This window comes from Cnephaeus nilssonii (genome assembly GCF_951640355.1).
Source record: "Cnephaeus nilssonii genome assembly, chromosome: 9".
NCBI lineage: Eukaryota > Metazoa > Chordata > Mammalia > Chiroptera > Vespertilionidae > Cnephaeus > Cnephaeus nilssonii.
This window is the reverse complement of record NC_137080.1, coordinates 91,567,720-91,591,618: the sequence shown is the minus strand read 5'-3', so window position 1 is coordinate 91,591,618 and position 23,899 is coordinate 91,567,720. Positions and strand designations below refer to the sequence as shown.

The 23,899-nt window shown below is 36.5% G+C and overlaps 1 protein-coding gene across 2 annotated transcripts in view; it reads right to left on the bottom strand.

Annotated features, from left to right (window-relative positions):
- Window positions 1–23,899, bottom strand: part of SRPK1 (SRSF protein kinase 1) — a 90,538-nt gene that overhangs the window by 40,119 nt on the left and 26,520 nt on the right. For both annotated transcript variants that reach the window (XM_079781224.1, XM_079781225.1), the window contains exons 3-6: window positions 13,807–13,925; window positions 12,390–12,498; window positions 9,932–10,019; window positions 8,853–8,940 (exon numbers count right to left, since the gene is read on the bottom strand). In XM_079781224.1, the coding sequence (XP_079637350.1) occupies window positions 8,853–8,940; window positions 9,932–10,019; window positions 12,390–12,498; window positions 13,807–13,925 (404 nt within the window). The remainder of the gene's footprint in view (window positions 1–8,852; window positions 8,941–9,931; window positions 10,020–12,389; window positions 12,499–13,806; window positions 13,926–23,899) is intronic.

The following is a 23,899-nucleotide window of genomic DNA, read 5'->3' as shown; positions in this document are numbered from 1 at the left end:
AAAAAAAATTCCTGGAAACAAATGAAAATGAATACCAAACAACCCATTATCTATGGGACACACCAAAGCAGTATTGAGAGGGAAGTTACAAGCCTATCTCAAGAAACAAAAAAAATTTCTAAAAAACTATTTAACCTTACAACTTAAAGAGTTAGAAAGAAAACAATAAAAAAAACCCCAGAGTAAGTAGAAGGGAGGAAATAATAAAGTTCAGAATGGAAATAAATGACAGACTATAGAAACAATATAAAAGATCAATGAATCCAAGAGCTGGTTTTTTGAAAAGATAAACAAGATTAATGAACCCTTAGCAAAACTCATCAAAAAACAGAGAGGACCCAAATAAATAAAACGCAAGAGGTGAAGTAACAACAGAAATACAGAGGTTCGTAAATAAAAAAAAAATACTGTAAAACTATATGCAAACAAGTTGGACAACCTGGATGAAATGGACAAATTTCTATAAAAATACGATCTAAAACTGAGTCAGGAAGAATCAGAAAACCTTAATAGGCTGATAACAACTAATGACACTGAAGCAGTTTAATAAAAAACAACTCCCAACCCATCCAGTGTGGCTCATCCCATGCACTAAGAGACTGCCACTTTGATTTCTGGTCAAGGCACATGCCTGGGTTGCAGGCTCAGTCCCCAGTGGGGAGCATGCATGAGGCAGCCAATCCGTAATTCTCGCACATCGATGTTTCTATCTCTTTTTCTCCCTTCCTCTCTCTATGAAAAAGAAAAAATATCAATAAAATCCCACAAAAAAACTCTCCATAATTAAAAAACCCCACAAAAACTCCCACCAAACAAAAGTCCAGGCCCAGTTGGCTTCACAGCAGAGTTTTACCAAATATTCAAAGAACACCTGTCCTCATCAAACTATTCCAAAAAATCCAAGAGGAAGGAACACATTGAATCTTTTTATAAGGCAAGCATTACCCTAATTCCAAAACCAGATAAAGAAGACACTATAAAGAGAATTACAGGCCAATATCCCTAATATCCCTGATGAACAAACATAGATGCTAAAATCCTCAACAAAATATTAGCAAATCGGATCCAGCAATATATGAAAAAGATCATACACCATGACCAAGTGGGATTTACTCCAGGGATACAAGACTGATACAATATTCACAAATCAATAAGTGTGATACATCACATAAGCAACTGAAAGACAAACATCACATGATCATATCAATAGACACAGAAAAATCATTCCACAAAATCAAACATACATTAAAAAGATAAATTTTTATTGATTTCAGAGAGAGGAAGGGAAAGGGAAAGAGAGATAGAAACATCAATGATGAAAGAGAATCATTGATCGGCTGCCTCCTGCATGCCCCTCACTGGGGATTGAGCCTGCAATCTGGGCATGTGCCCTGACCAGGAATGAAACCGTGACCTCTTGCTTCATAGTTTGAAGTTCAACTACTGAGCCATACCAGCTTGGCCCAACACACATTTTTGATAAAAACTCTCTACAAAGTGGGAATAGAGGGATCATACCTCAACACAATAAAGGCCCTATATGACAAACCTATAGTCAACATCATACTCAATGGGCAAAAACTAAACGCATTTCCCCTAAGAACAGGAACAAGACAGGGTTGCTTGCTTTCACCACTCTTCTTCACACTAGTGTCCTGCCCGGATTCATGCACATTGAAAGGAAATTAGAAGAAATATTTTAGTATCACTATTCGCCCTTTCTCTATAATAGAAGTGTCAACCAAATTCACAATCGACAATGACAGATTGAAATACACGTGTGCAAGAGGCGCCAGCGAGAGCTTTATATATATAGATAAACTTGCTTACTTAGACCTGCTTTCTGATTTAGCTAAATTTTTTCCAGCCCAGTGAAGCACCCCAACTTCTCTTTCAGGTAATTGTCAGCAACAGAGCAGTAAATATCATCATGAAGCAGATTATTATTGTAGATCAACCAGAGAGAAATAAGTGTAAAATATATAACTGTAGCAGTGTTGAACTATATTCTGTGCAGTGAGAAAACCTGAAGTCATTTTCAAGGTCCACCATTTCTTACTTCTTTTCGGTTATGTCAAGTTTCTAAACTTTCTAAATCTCCGTTTTCTGGCTAATGTAAAGAAAATAGGATTCTACCGAGTCTCCTATCTACCTACACCCAGAAATCAATGGCATTTTTATACACCAATAATGAACTCTGAGAAACTAAGAAAACAATTCCATTTACCATTTCAACAAAAATAATAAGATACTTAGGAATAAATGTTACAACGAGGTAAAAGACCTGTACTTGAAAAACTACAGAATGTTGATAAAAGAGATAGAAGTAGATATAAACAAGGGGAAGAATATACCATAGTCAGGGATTGGTAGAATTAACATAATTAAAATGTCCATACTACCCAAAGCAATCTATAGATTAAATGAAATCCCTATTAAAACACCAATGGCATATTTCATAGATCTAGAACAAATACTCCAAAAATTTATATGGAATCAAAAAAGAACCCGAATAAGCTGCAGCAATTTTGAGAAAGAATAACAAAGTTAGAGGGATCACAGTACAGGTTTCAAACTATACCACAAAGCTACTGTAATCTAAACAGCCTGGTATTGGCACAAGAACAGGCATATAAATCAATGGACCAGAACAGAAAATCCAAAAATCAACTCAAGCCATTACACTCAATTAATATTTGACAAAGAGCATACAATGGAGTAAAGACAGTCTCTTTTTGCATTGGACAGGTACATGCCAAAAAATGAAACTAGATCACTAACTTACAACATACATAAGAACTCAAAATGGATAACAGACTTAAATGTAAGTTGTAAAACCACAGGCAGCACAATATCAGACATCTCACATAGCATTTTCTACGGCGAGGGCAAAAGAAAGGAAAAAATAAATAGGACTACCTCAAACTAAAAAGCTTCTGTAACCAGCATCAAAATAAAAAGGGAATTCACTGTATGGGAGAGTATATTTGCCAATGAAACATCTGATAAGGAGTTAATTTCCAAAATTCATAAAGTACTCATACAACTCAACAAAAGACAAATAATTCAATTTAAAAATGGACAAGCCCAGTAATCCCACTCCTGGGAATATATCCGAAGAAACTAGAAACACCAATCAGAAAGGATATATGCACCCCTATGTTCATAGCAGCACAATTTACAATAGCTAAGATTTGGAAACAGCCTAGGTGTCCGTGAGCAGATGACTGAATCAGAAAACTGTGGTACATCTACACAATGGAATACTATGCTGCCATAAAAAGAAGGAATTCTCATCATTTGCAGCAACCTGGATGGAATTGGAGAACATTATGCTAAGTGAAATAAGCCAGTCAATGAAAGAAAAATACCACATGATCTCACTCATTTATGGATAATAAAGAACATTATAAACTGATGAACAAAAAGATAGATACAGAGACAGTAAAGCATCAAATAGACTGTCAAATTACAGGGGGAAACTTAGGGAGAGGTGGGGGAGATAAGAGATCAACCGAAGGACTTGTACACATGCATATAAGCATAACCAATGGACGCAAAACTCGGGGGAGGGGGGGGAGGGCATATATGGGAATGGGGTGGGGGGGACAATGGTAAGATATGTACACATATAATACCTTAATAAAAAAATAAAAAAATAAATGGACAAGGGACCTAAATAGACATTTCTCTCCATACAGATGGCCAAGAGACATGACAAAATGCTCAATGTTACTAATCATCAGAGATGCAAATTACTAGTAAAATGACAATGAGGTACTACCTCACACATTCCAGAATGGCTATTACCAATAAATCAACAGCCCTAACCGGTTTGGCTCAGTGGATAGAGTGCTGGCCTGTGGACTGGAAGGTCCCAAGTTCGATTCCGGTCAAGGGCATGTACCTTGGTTGCGGGCACACCCCCAGTGGGAGGTGTGAAGGAGGCAGCTGACTGATGTTTCTAACTCTCTCTCCCTCTCCCTTCCTCTCTGTAAAAAATCAATAAAATATATTAAAAAAATAAAAATAAAATAAATAAGTCAACAAGTGCTGGTGAGGATGTGGAGAAAAAGGAACCCTAGTACGCTGTTGGAGGGAATGCAGACTGGTACAACCACTGTGGAAAACAGTATGGAGTTTCTTTAAAAAAATTAAAAATGGAACTGCCATTTGACCCCGTGATCCCACTTCTAGGAAGAGATTTGAAGAATCCCGAAACATCAACCAGAAAGAATATATGAACCTCTATGTTCATAGCAGTGTTAAATACAACTAGAGGCCTGGTGCACTAATTCATGCACCAGTGAGGTCCCTTGACCTGGCCTGCAGGATCGGGCAGAAACCAGCTCTCTGACATCCCCCAAGGGGTCCCAGATTGCAAGAGGGCGCAGGCCAGGCTGAGGGACCCCACTGGTGCACGATAGGAGCCGGGGAGGGATGTAGGAGGGCTCCAGGACGTGTCTGGCCCACCTCGCTCAGTCCCCGATCAGCTGGACCCCAGCAGCAAGGTAACCTACCGGTTGAGTATCTGCCCCCTTGTGGTCAGTGCACATCACAGCGAGCGGTTGAGCAGCCTTAGCATATCATTAGCATATTACGTTTTGATTGAACGGACTGGACACTTAGCATATTAGGCTTTTATTATATAGGATAGCTAAGATCTGAAAACAGCCCCAAGTGTCCATCAGTAGCTGAGTGGATAAAGAAGTTGTGATACATTTACACAATGGAATACTATGCAGTTGTAAAAAAGAAGAACCTCTTACCCTTTGAGACAACATGGAGGGACCTGGAGAGTATTATGCTAAGAGATATAAGCCAGTCAGAGAAAGACAAATATCACATGATCTCACTTACATGTGGAATCTAACGAACAACATAAACTAACCAACAAAATAGGCCCAGAGCATGCAACAGACTGACAATTCTCAGAGGGGAGCCTGGAAAAAATTAACCAAAGAATTTATATGCATATATACATAACCCATGGACACAGACAATAGTACGGTAAAGGCCTGGTGAGGGTGCTGGAGTGGGGAGGTAGGGGGTTAATGGGGTAAAGAGGAGGACACTGGTAATACTTTCAACAATAAAGATACATACACAGATACAGAAAAACGCAGGAAACAGAATTTTTAATTTATTTGCTTATATTCTTAGTTTTCAATCTTAAATTTTATTTATTGAGAGAAGCACTGCAATTTGGCAACAATGTTGTTTTAATTTGTAAGGAGTGATATAAAATTGACCAAATATTTGGTAGCTTAGAAAACAAAAATAATTGGATAAAATATCAAAAAGATATATGAAAAAACATTTTTGGGCAAGATGGTGTAAAGAAAAACAAAAGGCTATTAAATGAAGTAAGAGCCACATTTAGTGTGCATTCTGAACAAGAGGAGCTAGCAAAATACATATTAGGAAAAAAAAAAGTATCCTAAAGATATAGATCACATAGATGGCCAAAAATGACACTCACTGGCTAGTGTCCATATTATGTACAGACCAGCTGTTCCTTCTTAGTCATTCCTCTCACTACCCATAGAAGTAGAATGAACCAATTGATATTGAAGTCTACATAACTAACTTTCTAGCTCAGGGTTCTTTATATTTCAACTAGAGGCCTGGTGCACAAATTCGTGCATGGTTGGGGTCCCTCTGCCTGCCTGGCGATCAGGGCTGATGGGGGCAAGGGTCCGGCTGGCCAGGGGGCAGGAACCGCGGGAGGTTGGCTGGCCACAGGAGGTTGGCTGTGGGAGTGCATTGACCACCGGGTGGCAGCTCCTGCATTAAGTGTCTTCCCCCTGATGGTCAGCGTGCATCATAGCAACCGGTTGACCAGTTGCTTAGGCTTTTATATATATAGAATATATAGATATGAGAAAGGCTACTACTCCAGGGAAAAAGAAGGCAGATGTATAATTTCATGAAGTATGTCTGCGCAGTGAAAAGAGATGAGGGGCAGGAGACTAACCCATTAACCCTTAACGCAGTGCTCTGAGTTTTATCCTTTTCAATCTCTAGCAGCAGATAATCAGTAGCCAAGAGAGCCAAATAGGAGGAAAGGCAGAGGGAAATGGCTAAGGACAAAGAAAGGAATTAATAAAATAGGGACTAAATGAATAGAAGCTACAGAGAAACCACCTGGTAAGTTTTGAAAATATCTTGGAATTTGAAATTCAAATCTACTATGATATTTCAATAATTTTCAAAAAGTCTTCTAGCTTTGGGTCAAATAAAGTCAATCAGCATTACTGAGGAGAGGATATTATTAGAATATGTCTATAGTTTTATTTGTAACATTCCCAAATTAGTAGAGAAATCTGGTACAAGACAAGATCAAATAATAAGGAAACAATTAATGGCCATCATGAGATCCTGTGTATGTTTTTATTTCTTTGTTAGCCTTCCTACTAATTTGAACACACACATACACAGTAAGCCAACTAAAAAGTGACCACAATGGACCCAAGATACTGTTTTAAAATGGGATGATTCTTACAAGTTTTCCTTAGAGAGCAGGGTTATAATTTTCACTTCAAGGAAATAACTCAAAACTAACTACAGAATGACAGATAAAATATTTTCATATCACCTGTTCTCTCTGCTTTCTCATCTTTTCTTTTTGCTTCTCTGTTCAAACCTCTTACCATAGTCCACATGATACTACAGAGCCATACGTAGTCTGTCTCCTTAAAAAAAGATCATCGCTTGCAATTAAGAATGTTAAGAGAAATTGTTTGAGTTGTCTTGTACCCATGGTGTGGATAAGTGGGTTTATGATATCTAAATCCAGCCTACCACCAGGAATGCTCAGGACCTACTCAAGAAGGCAAATAATCCTTTCCACTAATATTTACAGGGTAAAATAAGATTGTTGTTAGAGTGTAATAAATTTGACAGTAAAATAGTAGTCAAGTTTTCAGGCAAATTTAAATTGGCTAGTTGAAACAAGTGAATATGCTAGAAAAATTAATTGTACTGGACAAAAAGGTGTTCTTAAAGTGTTAACTAAAATTTTTATTGGTAGTTCATCTCGTGATAAAATTGCGCACTATGTAATGAACCTAAAACAGTAATATTATAGTGCAAAAAATTAAAATTTAAAAGCCATCAAGACTACATTATAAAATTTTCAAAAGCCTCCTAATATTTAAATCAAGAAAGGAGGGGATAGTAGAAGAATATCATGTAAGGAAAAATAACCTGTAAGTAAATTACATCTAGAAAATTAATACTTTAGAAAATGAATTGTAAGGCTAAAAGCAAGACACCCATGAAAAACACACAAGGTGTCAAAACAAGCCAGATTAAAATCATTTGGGCAAAAAATGAAATAGGATCCCAAGTCAAATTTATAGAAAATATTCCTTTATTAACTTTTGGTCGAGAACATGATTGTATATTTTCAGAAAATAACTCCGAGACCATGTGGATTCCAGCAACAGAGAGGAATCGACAGGACTACTCCAGCCATGAAGACAGAAGAGAAACAGTCCAGAGCCTTGCCATACTAGCAGTTAGCAGCTGTGCATCACTGCAGGTTGCCCAGGACCAAACCAGACAGAGTCGGACCTGCATTACCACCATTTGTCCACCATCCAGAACTGAAATGTCATTGCTGACATGTACACATAAGGAGCTGTTTGACATTGAAATTGGGTCTCAAAGAACTGTTGGCCCAGAAAGAAACTCACTATAGACTGATTCATTTGCCTGTCAGCATAACCATTATTGCTTGTCTCATTTTCGGTTCTTATAAGTGTATTTCTAATAGCACATGATCTCACTCATCTAGGGGAAATAATGAACAACATAGACTGATGAACAAGAACAGACCCAGAAACAAGGAGGCATGGATCAGACTGTCGGGCCTCAGAGGGAGGGTAGGGGAGGGTGGGGGTAAAGGGGAGAGATCAACCAAAGGACTTGTGTGCATACGAGCCTAACCAGTGGTTAAGGACAACAGGGGGGTGGGGGCATGCGTGGGGAGGGGTGTGGGATGGGAATGGGGGATGAGGACAAATATGTGATACCTTAATCAATAAAGAAATTAAAAATAAATAAATAAATAAAAATAAATAAATAAATAAGTGAAAAAATAAAAAAATAAATAACAACAACAAAAAAAAGAATGTTAAGAGAAGCTAAACATATAGGGAAATAGAATGATATATGAAATGTCTTTTCTTTACATTTTTAAATAGGTTATGAATAGGCAGTTTTAGACTCTCCAATCGGAGTGAGACACTATCATATATTCTGAAAAAATCTGATAGGCCTTTATTAATATAGCTGTTACAACAACCTTTCAATTAGTTCACTGCTTGTCACTCTGAAATTAACTCATAAAGAAAATCAGCTGAGCTTCCCTCCAACTATAAAATTCTTAAGAATCCAGATAAAATCATAAAACAAATCAGTTTTTTTCATTGATAGTATGTGAACAATCACACCAGTTTAGATTCTAAACTTTAAACTACAAGCACAACCTCTTCATTGTTTACCCAGAATTTATCATGAAAAATTACTTTCATCAAAATTTCTGAACTGATAAAAATCATAGAACCTCCTCTTAATAATACAAGGCTATTTTCTAAAAAAGTTATTTTCACTTTGGCTTAATTGGGCTGAAAAGGGGGAAAAGCCTAAAATAATAATCTGAAATATCACAATATATAAAGCCAGATATGATTCACATCTGTAGTCAGAAATTTATAATAAAAGAAAGTAATTTTATTTTAGTTTGCCTTCAGAAAAGAGACCAATGCTGTTTATACAAATCTGGTTCCTTTTTTGGGATAAAGTTAATTCATGATTTATTTTTCAATAGGTTTTAAAAAGGATACGTGTTCCGTTAACTCCTGATATTTTAAAGTCATCTAGCAGTTGAACAACCATTTCTTTATTTGGATCATTAGGGTCTGAATTTCTCACCTATAATGGGGAAGACAGTATTTAGTAAAACAGGAAAGCACTGAAATAAGCCAAATGCCTACCTGCAGCAAATATAACAAAAGATTAATCACTCCAAGAAACAGCAAATTTATAAGAAAAACGTATTAAAATTTTAATAGCTAAAATAAAGAACTTAATTCACAAAAGGAAATGCATCTAAAAAAGGTTATTATACTAAATCAACCATTTTTCGACTCAAAGTACAATTCCCAAATTAACTGTTGGTAACCAGGCTACAAGCAATTAAGCTTTGGCAGGATGCAAATCAACCACAGCACAACCACATGGTTTATTCAAGCTGATATTTTTGTTCAAAGAAAAACTTTCTCAATGAAGGAAGCAATACAGTAAATTACTTTTGGGCACAAACCTCCTTCTTTTGTCACAGACTGGTACTTTGAAAAGTACTTCCTGGTCTAACATCGTCATCTTAGAAATGAAACATTTAAAGTTCAGAAGAAAGAAAATGACTTGGAGGATATATTGGGATACAGCTGATCCTAAAACCTAGGTTTTCTAACTCTGACTTTAAGCTCCTTCTACTACATTGGAATTTTCTAATAAAACTGAAAGCAAGTTTTCGCTAAATGTACTTAAGTTTCCAAGTGTAAAGGAATTAATACAATGTTTATTTTTATAACATCTAAAAACCTAAAATAGGTATTTAATTATTAGCACAACTTTCCTTTTAACCATTAGTAGGAAAGAAAAACATTCTTTGTGCTGACACATAAAACGTGTTCAATAAACATTTTTATTCGACGTGTATGAGGGCATGAGAGCATATTCTATCAGTTCTCTACCACATGCACAGAATGTATAAATATTGTTGTCTTCCTCTACTTCTTTAAAGATACTGAAACTTTATAGTAAATATTAGCCATGCTAAAGAATTTACACTTTGTATGTCTTAATTCAATAAAACTTTATTTAATACTTTGCAGTTCACATATGATCTAATAATACTCACTGATTTCAGCAACCGGATTTCATCTAGTGCTGTTTCAGTATAATGTTCAGCACTTTTAACTACTTTCATGGCTACAAACTTCTTTCCCCTAAGAAACAAACATAGACAGTTAGGACTAAATGTCCTCCTTTACTTTAGGAAGCTAAGATTTCAATATAATGGGAGGCAGTGACAAAAATACAAATATTGATTTCATTGTTTCCTTGTACTCAAATACAGAGATCACTTGTACCCAGCAATTAACTGGCCAGATTTAATTTATAGAAAGAAAATCTGTTCTTGGGTAATGGCAGTAACTAAACATTTTTTCTAAATTAAAATCTATCTTCTTAATGTCTTCCTGAACCCAAGGAAAACCATAAAAAGAGGATGGATAAGGGGAGGAACCCCACCAAATCTGAAGTATCTTGTCTACCTGTCAAAAGCTAAAGGTTAAAAGCTATAATACTTTCCTATAAGAAGCCAGAAGAAAAAATAGGGTGAAAACAAACTAAAAAAAAAGTATATAGATAGCAATTACTGTTCTCATCAAAGATAGGTGGTACACTTTTAGGTAAACACCCCATGATAATTGATTTTTATGTAGAGAATAGTTTTAGACTGTATGACTGAGCAAATCTGTTACCAAAAGAAAATTTCACATAGGTATGTTTAGGGCAAGGGTAAAGAATGTCCAACTTGTGGGCCATTATTTGGTGTGGCCCAGCCAAAGCATTAGGGGTGATTTAATGAAATGTTTGACAAAAATAGCAGGCTAATTTTTAAGCTGATAATTTCGTATGGCCGGAGAATGATGTGATAAATATCCAAATGGCTCTCGGCAGAAAAAAAGGGCATCGATTTTCAACTGGTATGCTGCAAGAACTTTTAAAACATAAAATACTTAACTATTTAGTCAGGGGCACTGACCTCTTTCCTCTTAAGATGATAACATTAAAAAAATGGACAATAGCTGTCCAATGTAAATGCCCTGTCTTGAACAAGTATATAGGTCATATAACAGAGTTGCATCTTATTGGTCATGTCGCATAAGAAGGTTGCATCTGATTGGTTACTTCTTGGTACCAGAAATTCTTATATACAAGTACTAGAGGCCCGGTGCACAAAATTCATGCACAGGGGGGAGGGTGTGTGTGTGTGTGTGTGTGTGTGTGTGTGTGTGTGTCCCTCAGCCCAGCCTACACCCTCTCCAATCTGGGATCCCTCTCACAATCCAGGACTACTAGCTCTTAACTGCTTCTGCCTGCCAGCCTGATCACCCCCTAACTACTCCCCTGCCAGGCTGATAGATGCCTAACTGCTCCCCTGCCAGTCCAATTGCCCCTAACTGCCCTCCCCTGCAGGCCCAGTCACCCCTAACTGCCCTCACTTGCCAGCCTGGTCACCCCTAACTGCCTTCCCCTGTTGGCCTGGTTGCCCCCAACTGCCCTCCCCTGCAGGCCTGGTTGCCCCTAACTGCCCTCCCCTGCAGGCCTGGTCACCCCCAACTGCCCTCCCCTGCTGGCCCGGTCACCCCTAACTTCCCTCCCTTGCCAGCCTGGTCCCCCCAACTGCCCTCCCCTGCAGGCCTGGGTTCACCTCTCCCCCCCCGCCCCCCGCCAACTGTCCTTCCCTGCAGGCCTGGCCACCCCCAACTACCCTCCTCTGCTGGCCCGGTCACCCCTAACTGCCCTCCCCTGCAGGCCTGATCGCTCCCAACTGCCCTCCCCTGCTGGCCATCTTGTGGTGGCCATTTTGTGTGTTGGAGTGATGGCCAATTTGCATATTATCTCTTTATTATATAGGATTATATAGGATTATATAGGATAGGCACCTGGTTTTTATCTTTTTTATTAACACATTTTATGATTTTATTTTTTTGTTAATCCTCACCCAAGGATATTTTTCCATTAATTTTTTAGAGAGAAGTAGAAAGGAGTGGGAAAGAAGAGAGAGAAAATATCTATGTGAGAGAGATACATCAGCCAGTTGCCTCACACAAGTGCCCTGACCAGGTTTGGGGATCAAGCTTGCAACCAAGGTATGTGCCCTTAATTGGAATTGAACCTGGGACCCTTCAGTCCATGGGCCGACACTATCCACTGAGCAAAACTGGCCAGGAGTAGGCACTTGATTTTTAAAAAGTCATTTTGGAGCAAAAGGGTAGGTAATTACTACTATTATATGTCTTTTTGTAAATCAATTTAACTTTACTCTGGTGAGAAAAACTATAAATTTACATACCATACTTTTAGTAATAGTTGAAATGCTTTGAATTTGGGAGTTCTAAGTGCCTTTTGACACTAATTTAATTAATCTTTTGTCTCTAAGGCCTTTGGCCAAGAACACAAAGATTATCAACAACAAAATTCTGATCAAGAAATCAGTCAGAGTTAAACTGAAGGTGGAACAGCTCTGGAAAATCAGGAACACTTAGCTATCACCTTACTAATTCTTTTGCAGGACCACTAAAACTTACTGAATATCCCATGATAACCACACTGTTGAAAAGTGTCCCCAGCCCAACTTTCGGATCACATGATATCTCCCATTGAATAGATCTCCGATTTTCACAAGATGGTAACCTCCTGGAAGAAATAACAGGAGGGAAACATTCACTTAAATATATGAAAAGGTATCTTATATATCCCATTTTCAACATCTATATACCTTTTATCAAATAAAAATGGTTTCTTCTATGCTATCAATTCAACAAGAAAAATTTAAGTCAAGTCAGCCATACAGTATCATTGAGCTCATGTTACAAAAAGAGATCTTAGAGAATAAAATTAATGATTTAGAGGGAGCAAGTGATGCTTTGTAGACCATTTGCTATTTAAAATAAGTCATCCTCAAACAAAAATTAGGTTATGTATCACAATAGATTTATCTAAACATCTAAATCTATTTATAGTTGCAGTCTCAGGATTATATATTTTTTTTAAAAGAGGGAGATCAATGGATTCCATTTACTTAACTTAAAAACACACAGGATTTGATTTTCTAAAACACAAGACAACAAAACCCAGGAAGGCCTGAAAAGGCTTCCAACAGTGGCAGGAATCAAGTTATTTTAACACCGATCTTTGCCTGCTGAAAATAAAAAGACCCAGGTTCTCCGAGATGGTAAGATACATTCTAAGTCCCTACCAAAGAATACTGGAAAGTCTCAAAAAGAAATAGAAAAGCTATCAGGCGATCTTAGGACATAGTTTAAGTACACATAATTCCAGTTTAACTTACCTTAGCAATCATCATGAGAAAAAAGTAATAAAAAGGTGTTTTGCAAAAGTCTACATATAAAATCTTATCACTGGTTATTTCTGGTGATAGCATTAAAGATGTCTGTATTTTCTTTTTGTTTAATATATGTCTGAAGTTTTCTAAGGTAAGTATGCACTATAATTTTTAAGGAGAATAAAAGATAAAAACAGATTTAATATAAAAATAATAAATTGAGTCCTTTCCATTCTTTTAGGTGCAAACCCAGAAGTAAAATTGCTGGATTATATGGTCACTAGCGTTCCCGTTGCAGGAAAAATCCTGCAATAGGGTTTCCTGCTGCACTCTACCCCTCCCTGCCTGCTCTCCTCCCTTGTCCCCCGGCCTGCCTTCTCCACCAGCCCGCCTGCTTTTTCCTTCTCCCCCGGCCCCGCCTCCGCTCCTCCCTTGTCCCCCGGCCCCGCCCCTCCGTTATAACTAAGAGGAAATACTCTTTCCTATATTTAAAGAAAGAAAAATGCAGACACCTGTAATACTTTCAACAATAAAGAGAAATTTTTTAAAGATATAGTAAGCAAAAAAAAAAAAGCATCAAAACTTTACACTGATTGAGCAAACATTCAAATGAGAAACTGAATATACGTGGATCATGTCTTACTTATAGAAAGTCTTACCTTTACAATAATCATTGGGGTCTTCCTGCTCATCATCATCAGACCCCAGAATCTCCTCTTCCTGTTCTGGTGGATCACTCTCAGAGTGGGGAGCAGAGCCTCGGTGCTGAGTTTCAGATCTAAGAAATAATACAAACATGTTCAATCTAAATGGACAGAAGAAAATGGGACTTTAACAAAATATCATTATCAAAATGTCCTCCCCCTACTTAATAGATAATATAAACAGAATATTATCTAATGGCAGCTTAGGAAAACATTAGCTATCACTTTACCTCACGTTAGTAAAGTACCACTTTTTAAAAAGTCAGTACATGATTAAATAAATCTGGAAAATATTCGGAGTGGGGCAAGAGTAAGTTTACAGTCATGAGAACATGAAACACAAGAGTTTATTCTTGTATTATTATTTATAAATTACTGTATTTTCCATACAAACAACTATAAACCTACTTTTGCCACACCCTGTATATAAAGGAAAAAAAGTACTTGAATCATAATATCCAAACATAATTGCTGATAAAAACTATTAGATTTTCTTCCAGGTACTTGGCTGTATTTTTAATAACTGTTTTGTTTTGTTTTAATCCTCACCCAAGGATATGTTTGAGAGAGAGAAAGGGAAAGAGGTTGGGAGGGAGGGAGGGAAGGCAGGGAAAAGGGAAGGGGGAGGGGGAGGGGGAGAGAGAGAAAAAAAAGAGAAAGAGAAATATTGACTGGTTGGTTGCCTCCCATATGCACCCCAACTGGAGATCAACCCACAGGCACCAGAAATCAAACATTACACCTTTTGGTGCAGGAGATGACACTCCAATCAACTGAGCCACCTGGCCAGGGATATTTTGCTGTATTTTTAGAGGAAAAATGTGCCCCACACATTGAGCGGCAACCCATGAACCAAGAAGTTACAGGCTGATTCTGGTCAGGACACATGCCCAAGTTGTTTACAGGAGGTAATCAATATTTCTCTGTCATCGATGTTTCTCTCTCTCTATTCCTCTCCCTTCCTCTCTCTCTAAAAGGAATAAAAACATATTTTAAAAGTATATATACTTGTCATTATATACTATCTAAAAATTTTGTATTCTGCTTTTCCTACTACATTGTAAACTTTTTTCTTCAATTCTATGCAATCTCTTTAATCTTACTATTTCCCTTAGAAGTATCACCACTTAATTTGCACATTCTGTTCGACTGCACATTTAACTTGTTTCTAGTTTTTTACTACTAAAAATAAAGCTGTGGAATATTTTTGGATAACCTTTATTCTGTATTTAGAATTATTTCCCTAATGTCAAACTATCAGATAAGGAAAAAAATATTCTCCCTAGTTATAAAAATAATGTTAAATGTAGAAAAATTGGAAAGAAATTATTTTGTTTTATAACAAATCTGCTCTGAACAAATGAACATTCTGGATGATTTCCTTTCAATCTGTGGCCATGAATGATTTATAGGATTATATAGTATGACTTTTCTAAAAGGGCTGAGTTATATCTACAGCCACATATGGGCTTTTGGTATTTAAGTATTACCAAGTTCAGAAAACTTAGCTTATTTGATAGGCAAAAATAATATCTCATTTTGTAGTGCATTAAAAATTTTTATTGATTCCTTTTTCCACATGCCATCAATTACTTATATTGAAATTTTTGTGTGCTGAGAAGTTTAGGAGACAGAAAGATTTGCATTTACATTCAGGCTTTAACACATACTGGCTCCCTGCTTTATAAAAAGGTTTACGCAAAAGAAGCAGAGTAGATATTTCTTTTAGTAGTTGTAGTTCCCGTTCCTCAGTATTTTATTTACGTTTTCATCAACCTGTTTGATCAGACTGTTTTTCCAAAAGATTTAATAAAACAGAAAACAAAGAGCAATAATCAAAGCAAAACCACTTATATGGGTTATTGAAACTTAAGAAATACCTCAGAGCAAGCATGACTAATGATTCAGATTTAGATATTTGGTGGTCATTCCAATCTACCTCAATTTTTGTTACTTTTTTTTCTTTGTCTCCCAGGAATTAGAAAAGTAGCTATAAAACCGCATGATTCAGCTCTACCAGGCATTGTTCAGTGATTAGAACATGGGCTACACACTGGAGGATCTTTGGTTCAATTCCTGGTCAAGGGCATGTATGGGAGGCAACCAATCCATGTGTCTCTCTGACAAAAAAATCAATAGAAAAAATATCCTGGGCCCGGCTAAGTGATATGAACCAGGAGGTCACGGTTCCATTCCCTGTCAGGGCACATGCCTGGATTGTGGGCTCCATCCCCAGAGTGGGGCATGCAGAAGGCAGCCAACCAATGATTCTCTCTCATCATTGATGTTTCTATCTATCTCCCTCTCTGAAATTAAAAAAATATATATTTAAAAACAAAACAAAACATATTCTGGGGTAAGGCTTAAAACAAACAAGTAAACAAACAAACAAGTAAACAGACAAAAAAAGCCCCCCCACACACCCTGCTTGATTCAAGTGTTGTTCACTCCTAGTGAAAACATGTCTTTGGGAAACTTATTTAGTAAGGAACTACTACCACTTTCCTAAATAAAAGTAATGAGTCTGAATGAACACCCCTAAATTTAAGACTAAGATAGATTTCTAAAACAGATCCTCTTATTTCAAACTCGTTGCCTTTAGAATTAAAATTAAAATTTGATAGAAAAAAGAATTACAATTTTGAAAATTTTGAAAATCAGTAAAATATAGTGAAAACCAGATATGAAAATGTTGGAATATGAGAATTTTACAAGTATGATGAGAGTAGTAATGTTAAAAAATTATTTTTTTAAAGATTTGAAATATTTTTTGAAGCAAAAATAATTTGATTCTTTTATTGACCTGTTCTGTTGGTTTTTAGCTATAAAAGTGAACACTTAAATATCAGACTCAGTTAAATGGTTTAAAACTGAATTATAAATTCCAAGTTGCAGTGTGAAATACTATTAAGTCTCCACCCTGCCATGCATTAGTAGTACAAAAGAAACTCTTTATTCTAAACAGATAAAACAGATTACCTAAGGGGGAGGGGGAGCATCTTACTTTTAAAATTTCATTAAAAACATACTTAATATATATTTAAGTATTAATTTTTAGTCTTTCATTTGCGCAGCCCATATTTACCAGTAATTTCTGAAGACTGAGTGCAGGGGAGGTAAATTTATTAAGATCTCTTATTTTACCCATTCCTTACTGCCAGTCTGGGTATAAATTGCTGTTGTCTTCTAGCTTTCTCTGGTACTGTTGACAAATCCAATCACAAATGCCTTCTGATTTCCCAGCCTCGAAAAAAGGTGAGTTTTTTTTTTTGTTGTTTTTTTTAAGGATATTCTCTTTAATCCCTATTTTCTGAAATTTCCTGAATGGCCTTTTTATTAAAAATCCATCATGTTAAGTATGTCTATTTACTTGCAAACTAAAGATTCATTCAATTCTGATAGAAATTGCTTGTATTTCACTAAAAATTTAATTTTCTTCATTTCATCTACTCTCTCTGGAATTATTCTCTCAGGTACTGGACCTGAACCCTCTGTCCTACTTCATTGATTTCTTATGTTTTCTCTTATTTTCTATCTCTTTAGGATTTTTATTTTTGGTTTACTTTCTAAACTGATCTTCGTAACTTGTGTAGCCTTAAATTGCTACCAATTTTTAATTTCCCACAATTATTTTTGATCTTGAATATTACTTTTTGTGAGATTCCTGCAGTGTTCCAGTGATGTACCATCTTCTTTTATCTTAAGGATACAATTTAGTTTTAAGTTTCTTTCTCTGCTTTGCTTTGTTTTAGCTTTCTCAAACTGCTCATGTTTAACTAATGCTACATTAAGGACATCAAACAACTGAAAAAGGCCTTTGTCAAAAAAAGACCAAAACCAAAAATTTAGAGGAGACAGTTATCATTAGACAATGAGAGTGATAAGATGATATCATCATTAAAGCACTAAAAAGAATCACTGCAACTTTGATGGGTGTTAAAAGTAGCATAAAAGAAAAATCAATGCTACCGAAAGAAATTTCAACTTATTAACATTAGGCACTAAAAACTTCCTCCTTGAACCAAAACAGGAATTCTAAAATATTTTCAGTCTGTTCCTTTAAACTCTTCATAGTTATTTCATGTCTAAAGTATATATGCTCTCCATATTCAGAAGAAAAAATTGCCAGCACTTTAAAGCTCTCAACGTGTATAAAATTTAACTCAGTACTATCTACAAAATCTATCTATCTATCTCTATATATAAAAGGCTAATATGCTAATTGTCCATTCAACTGGTTGCTATGATGCACACTGACCATCAGGAGGCAGACGCTCAATTCAGGTGCTGCCTTGATGCACACTGGCCATTGACAAAGAAACGGCACCATGGACCTGGTGTTGACAAAGCAACACTTGGCTTCCCCCAAGTGGGACACAGGACCCACCACCACCCTGGATCAACAGCCCATCAAATCACAGCCAACGCTGCCAAGACCCCATAGTGCAAAATCCGGCCCACAGCTCAGCCCAGCAACGGTTAGCTGTGGGCGCCAGATAATGACATCACGTAGCAACGCCCAGCTTACTCTCCCTAGTGACTAAGCCTCCTTGGAGTTTCTTCAGCCCAGGAACACAACTTGCTTTATAGCCTGGTACAAACATTTTACACTTTAACCAAATGTCTGTGAAGCGTTTTCCCATGCCTTATCTCATTTGATCCTCACAGAAATCCTGGAGTAGGTAGATAGGAGATTCGGTAGAATCCTATTTTCTTTTCATTAACCAGAAAATGGAGATTTAGAAAGTTTAGAAACCTGACCCGACTGAAAAGAAGTAAGAAATGGTGGACCTTGAAAATGACTTCAGGTTTTCTCACTGTGCAGAATATAGTCTGTTATAGTTAAATATTTTACCCTTTGTTCTCCCTACATGATCTACAATAACAATCTGCTTCGTGTTGGTATTTACTGCTGTGTTGCTGACAATCACCTGAAAGAGAAGTTGGGGTGCTTCACTGGGCTGGAAAAAGTTTAGCTAAATCAGAAAGCAGGTGTAATTAAGCAAGTTTATTCTATACATATAAAAGGCTAAGTTGACTCACACATGCACAATACATATAAAGCTCTTGCTGGCGCCAATTGCACACGTGTGTTTCAATCTGTCATTGTCAATTGTGAATTTGGTTGACATTTCTATTATAGAGAAAGGATGAATAGTGATATTAAAATATTTCTTCTAATTAATTTCCTTTCAATGTGCACGAATCCGTGCACCGGGCCACTAGTCTAATATAAAACAAAATGGACAACATATCAAATTTTAATAGCAGCATGCTTTCAAAGGAGTCAAATAATTAATCTAACCAAAATACCAGCAATGTTAGAAATAGGAATATACTTGGCTAGGGTACAGAATGAAACCAAAGCAAAAGTCTGGGAGGAAGGCAGAAAGCAGTATAAAAGCTATGTCAAACTACGCTTGACATAGAAACTCTATAAAGTGATGAACAGGGAGATGATAAAAGCCAAACTGGAGCATTTCCTCTTATTTCTAAGAATCCTTTCACTCAGATTCCATTTCTGGTATAACCCTCACTCCTAACCATCCTTCACCGCAATCACTAGTTAGCCAAATAAACAGTAAAACCAAAATACCAAATAAAAATTTACTCAGTCTTCTGTGGACAAATCTATGTATATAAAAGCCTAAGCGACCGAATGACCGGAACGACTGGAATGACCAAGACAACCAGTCAACCAGTTGCTATGATGCACACTGACCACCAAAGGGCAGACACTCAATGCAGGAGCTGCCCCCTGGTGGTCAGTGCACTCCACAGCCAACCTCCCGTGGCTGGCCAACCTCCTGCAACCCCTCCTCCCAGCTGGCCAGCCCCAGACTGGCCCCAATCGGGTGGGCTCGGTCAGCCCACCTCCCATGGCCCTTCCCCCAGGCCGGCCAACCTCCTGTGGCCCCTCTGGTAGCCCATAGGCCAACCTCCTGTGGCCCCTCCCCCTGGCTGGCCTGGTCCAATGGATCCCGATTGCTGGCCAGGCTGAGGGACCCCACCCATGCACGAATTTGTGCACTGGGCCTCTAGTATATTCATAATCGCCATGAAGAATATGCTATGTATGAATTTTCACTTGCACATTTCATAAATTTATCTATTCAAACTAGAGGCCTGGCCTGCGGAGATAGGGCTGAAACCGGCTCTCCGACATCCCCTGAAGGGTCCCAAATTGCGAGAGGGCAGTTCTCTCTTGGGTGATGCACCCGGGAATCGGGACCCCTCCTCTCTGGTTCCGGGTGTGTCACCCAAGAACCGCAGCTGCCAAGTCACTGCAGCTTGGCAGCTCCTGCATTGAGCATCTGCCCTGTAGTGGTCAGTGCGTGTCATAACTACCGTCACATACATATATGTATGTATGTATGTATATATACATACATATAAATATATAGATTAGTTACATGAGCATCCTCATTTAAAAAGAAAAGACTATTACTGACCCAATATATTGCTTTATAACCTAGTAGTGGACTAGGTCTGAAGAAATTAGTAAGATATAATTCACATGATAAATGCACCAATCTGAAGTTTATAATTCAGTGGTTTTAGTATATATGCAGAGTTGTGTAGTCACAGCACAATCTAAACTTAGAACATTTTCATCACCCCCAAGAAAGGCCCAAACCCATTAGCTTTAATCACCCTTATACCCTTCCCCCAGATTCTGGAAACCACTAGTCTACTTCCTGTTTATATGACTTTACCTATTCTGGACAATTCATGTAAATGGCACTTTGTAGTCTTTTGAAATGGACTTCTTTCAATTAACACAATGTTTTTGAGGTTCATCCATTTTGTAGGATGTATGCAGTAGTTTGTTCCTTTTTATGGCTGAATAATATTCCATTATATAAATATATTACATTTTATTTATTCATTAATCAGTTCTGATGGACATTTGGGTTGATTACACTTTTTGGCTTTTACAAATGCCCTAGAAGAAATATGTACAATCATGTTTGTAAAAATACACACACACAAAACCCCACAAAAACACACCAGGAAATAAATGTCCATCAAGAGGAGAATGCATAAGGTACAGTATTCTGACACAATGAAATACTATACCCAACAGTGAAAATTAATGAGCAACATGCATCAGCATGAATGAATTGCACAAACATAAAATGAAGTAAAAATAGCAAGTTGCAGAATATATACAATATATCATTTCAACCAAATCATAAAAAAATACAAAATGGCCAATATAGTTAAAATACTAAGAAATACAGAATTGCAAGTAGATAAATAATTGCTGGAGACCTAATACACAATACAGTGATTGCAAATAACAAAATTGTATTAAAAACATTAAATTTTCTAAGAGGCTAGACTTAATTGTTCCCACACTAGAAGAAATACTAATTATGTGCCCCAACAGAGATGTTAACTATTGGCTACAATGGCAAATATAAATGTATCAAAAAAGTATGTCGCACACTTTAAACTTATAATTATTATATGTTATATCTCAAAAAAGTAAGCTGAGAAAAAAAAATTCACAATAACTTTTAATTCTACAAGGACACTATAATATAGGGATATAATCAAGGAGGAATATACATGATGTCCCTTACCTATGGTAATGAGATTTTCTTTCTTTCTATTTGTTGTTAATCCTCCATAGAGGATATTTTTTCCATTGATTTTTTTTAGAGCGTAGAAGGAAGGGAGAGAGAGAGAGAAACATTGATTGGTTGACTCCCACCCACCCCAACTGGGGCCTGGGAATGACTGAGAATTGAACCAGTGACCCTTCTGAGCCAACACTCTACCACTGAGCAACACTGGCCAGGGCAAGATTTTATTTCTTAAGCTGAGTAGAGGCTATCATTTTGTCATTTACTTATTTTATTACTCAACATTTTATTAGTCTTTTCTGTATATATAAAATCTTTCATTTAAAAAATATTGGCTACGATTACTTTCAGGTTCAAGTATGAATTCAATGCATGGCTTGTATTGAAATTTTGGCTTGTAGAGATTTTGTTAAGACATATCCCACAGTTAGGAATCTTATTGACCTTATCCATGAAGTTATCAGAGTTAATCATGACATTATCATAAAATGCAAATGGAGGGGTGCAGAAGATTCAACTGCATGCTTTAATTCATGTAAAAAATCTGTACCTTCACAATAATTTTCTGTAAGTTACATGTCTGTTTTATGGAGAATAAACAGTTCTAATAAATAAAAGTTGTAGAGAATTTAAATAACAAGCTTGATCTAAATTGGTATATTTGTATGTATAACTTTATATCTATTCTTTCCAAACACAACAGAGAGGGGGGGAAAGTCCCCAAATTGGGTATATTATAGAATAAAATAAAAATATCTTAGCAGATCTTGTTTTAAAGAGGAAATGAAATTTTAAATTTCAAAGTACTTAGAAATAAGTGCATTACAGGTTAAAATCTGTGATCTACTCAGTTTTACTCAAGAGAAAATTTGTAACTGTATATGCCAATTAGAAAACAAGAAAAGGTGCTATTTATTACATGAACAAATAATGAACTAGAAATAAAAGTAAAAGGAATAAAATTTTTAAAACTCCAAATGAAAAGTTAAATTATTTGAGAAAGATTAATAAAATAGACCAGCCTCTTCCAAAACAAATTTTCTTTTTTTAAAAACAACACAGGATACAAGGATATAAGTCATAGAGATTAAAATAAATTAAAGACTTATTCCCAACAAAGGAAACAAATCCAGACAGTTACAAAGTAATAATATTTTTAAAGTGAAATGCTGCTACATTTTCAAAGAAGGTTTAATTTGGTAGTTCTTTTTTTAAAATATATTTTTTATTGATTTCTTCCAGAGAGGAAGGGAGAGAGATAGAGAGCTAGAAACATCGATGAGAGAGAAACATCGATCAGCTGCCTCCTGCACACCCCCTACTGGGGATGTACCCTTGACCAGAATCGAACCTGGGACCTTTCAGTCCATAGGCTGACGTTCTATCCACTGAGCCAAACCAGTTTCGGCTGGTAGTTCTCTTTTTATGAACTGTTCCAGTGCATCCGAAGAGTAGAACAAGCCTGCCCTGCCAGTGTGGCTCAGTGATTGAGCATCAACCCATGAATGAAGAGGTTATTAGTTGATTCCAGTCTGGGTGCATGCCTGGGGTTGTGGGCTTGGTCCCCAGCCGATCACTGATTCTCTGTCATTACTAATGTTTCTCTCTCTCCTCATTCTCTCTCTTCTCCCTTCCTCTCTGAAATCAATAAAAAGATTTAAAAAATAAGAGAACAATTCAAGCTCAGAATTATCTAGTAAAGTTATTCACTATTTAATATTCATACAAAGACCATAAAGATATTTGACAAAATTGAAGATGTATTTGAGATTGAAACCCTTGATAAATAGGAATAAGCTTAATTAAGTTGAGAGACTTACTACTCAATTCAATTAAAGATATCTATTAGAAATCCACTGAAACATTACACAAGCATTCCCATAAGACAAGATGATCTTCACTACAATAACACAGTTTTATGGCTACTTTTCCAAGTTATACTAGCAGTCTTAGTAATTTAAGGGAAGAAAAAGAACCAGAACTGCTACCATTATAAAATGGTTATTCACCTAGAAAATCTGAGAAAAATAACCAAAAAATCAGTAGCAACCAATGCAAGGTTTTAGGTAATAAGGAGGTAACAAATTACTATACAAATTTAAAAAGCAACCGTTTCAACATACCAGCAATAACCAATAAAAAAATGTAATGGATAAAAAGCAATAAACTTATAAAAGCAATCATAGTAAAAATCTAAGACTATAAGAAACACACACGTCTGAAGGATATAACAAACAAACAAACAAACAAGAAAGCTACTGAATATTCCTAGATAGGAAGAATCAACTAAACATGTCAATTTTCCAGAAAGTAACCTATAAATTCAAAGCAATCTCAACTGAAATCAACAAGGTATTTTTGTAGAACTTTCCTTAGAAAAGAAAATTAGCAAAAATAGCCAAAAATTTTTCAAAATAGAGAAATGATTGGGAACTTGAACTCCAGATAGCAAGATA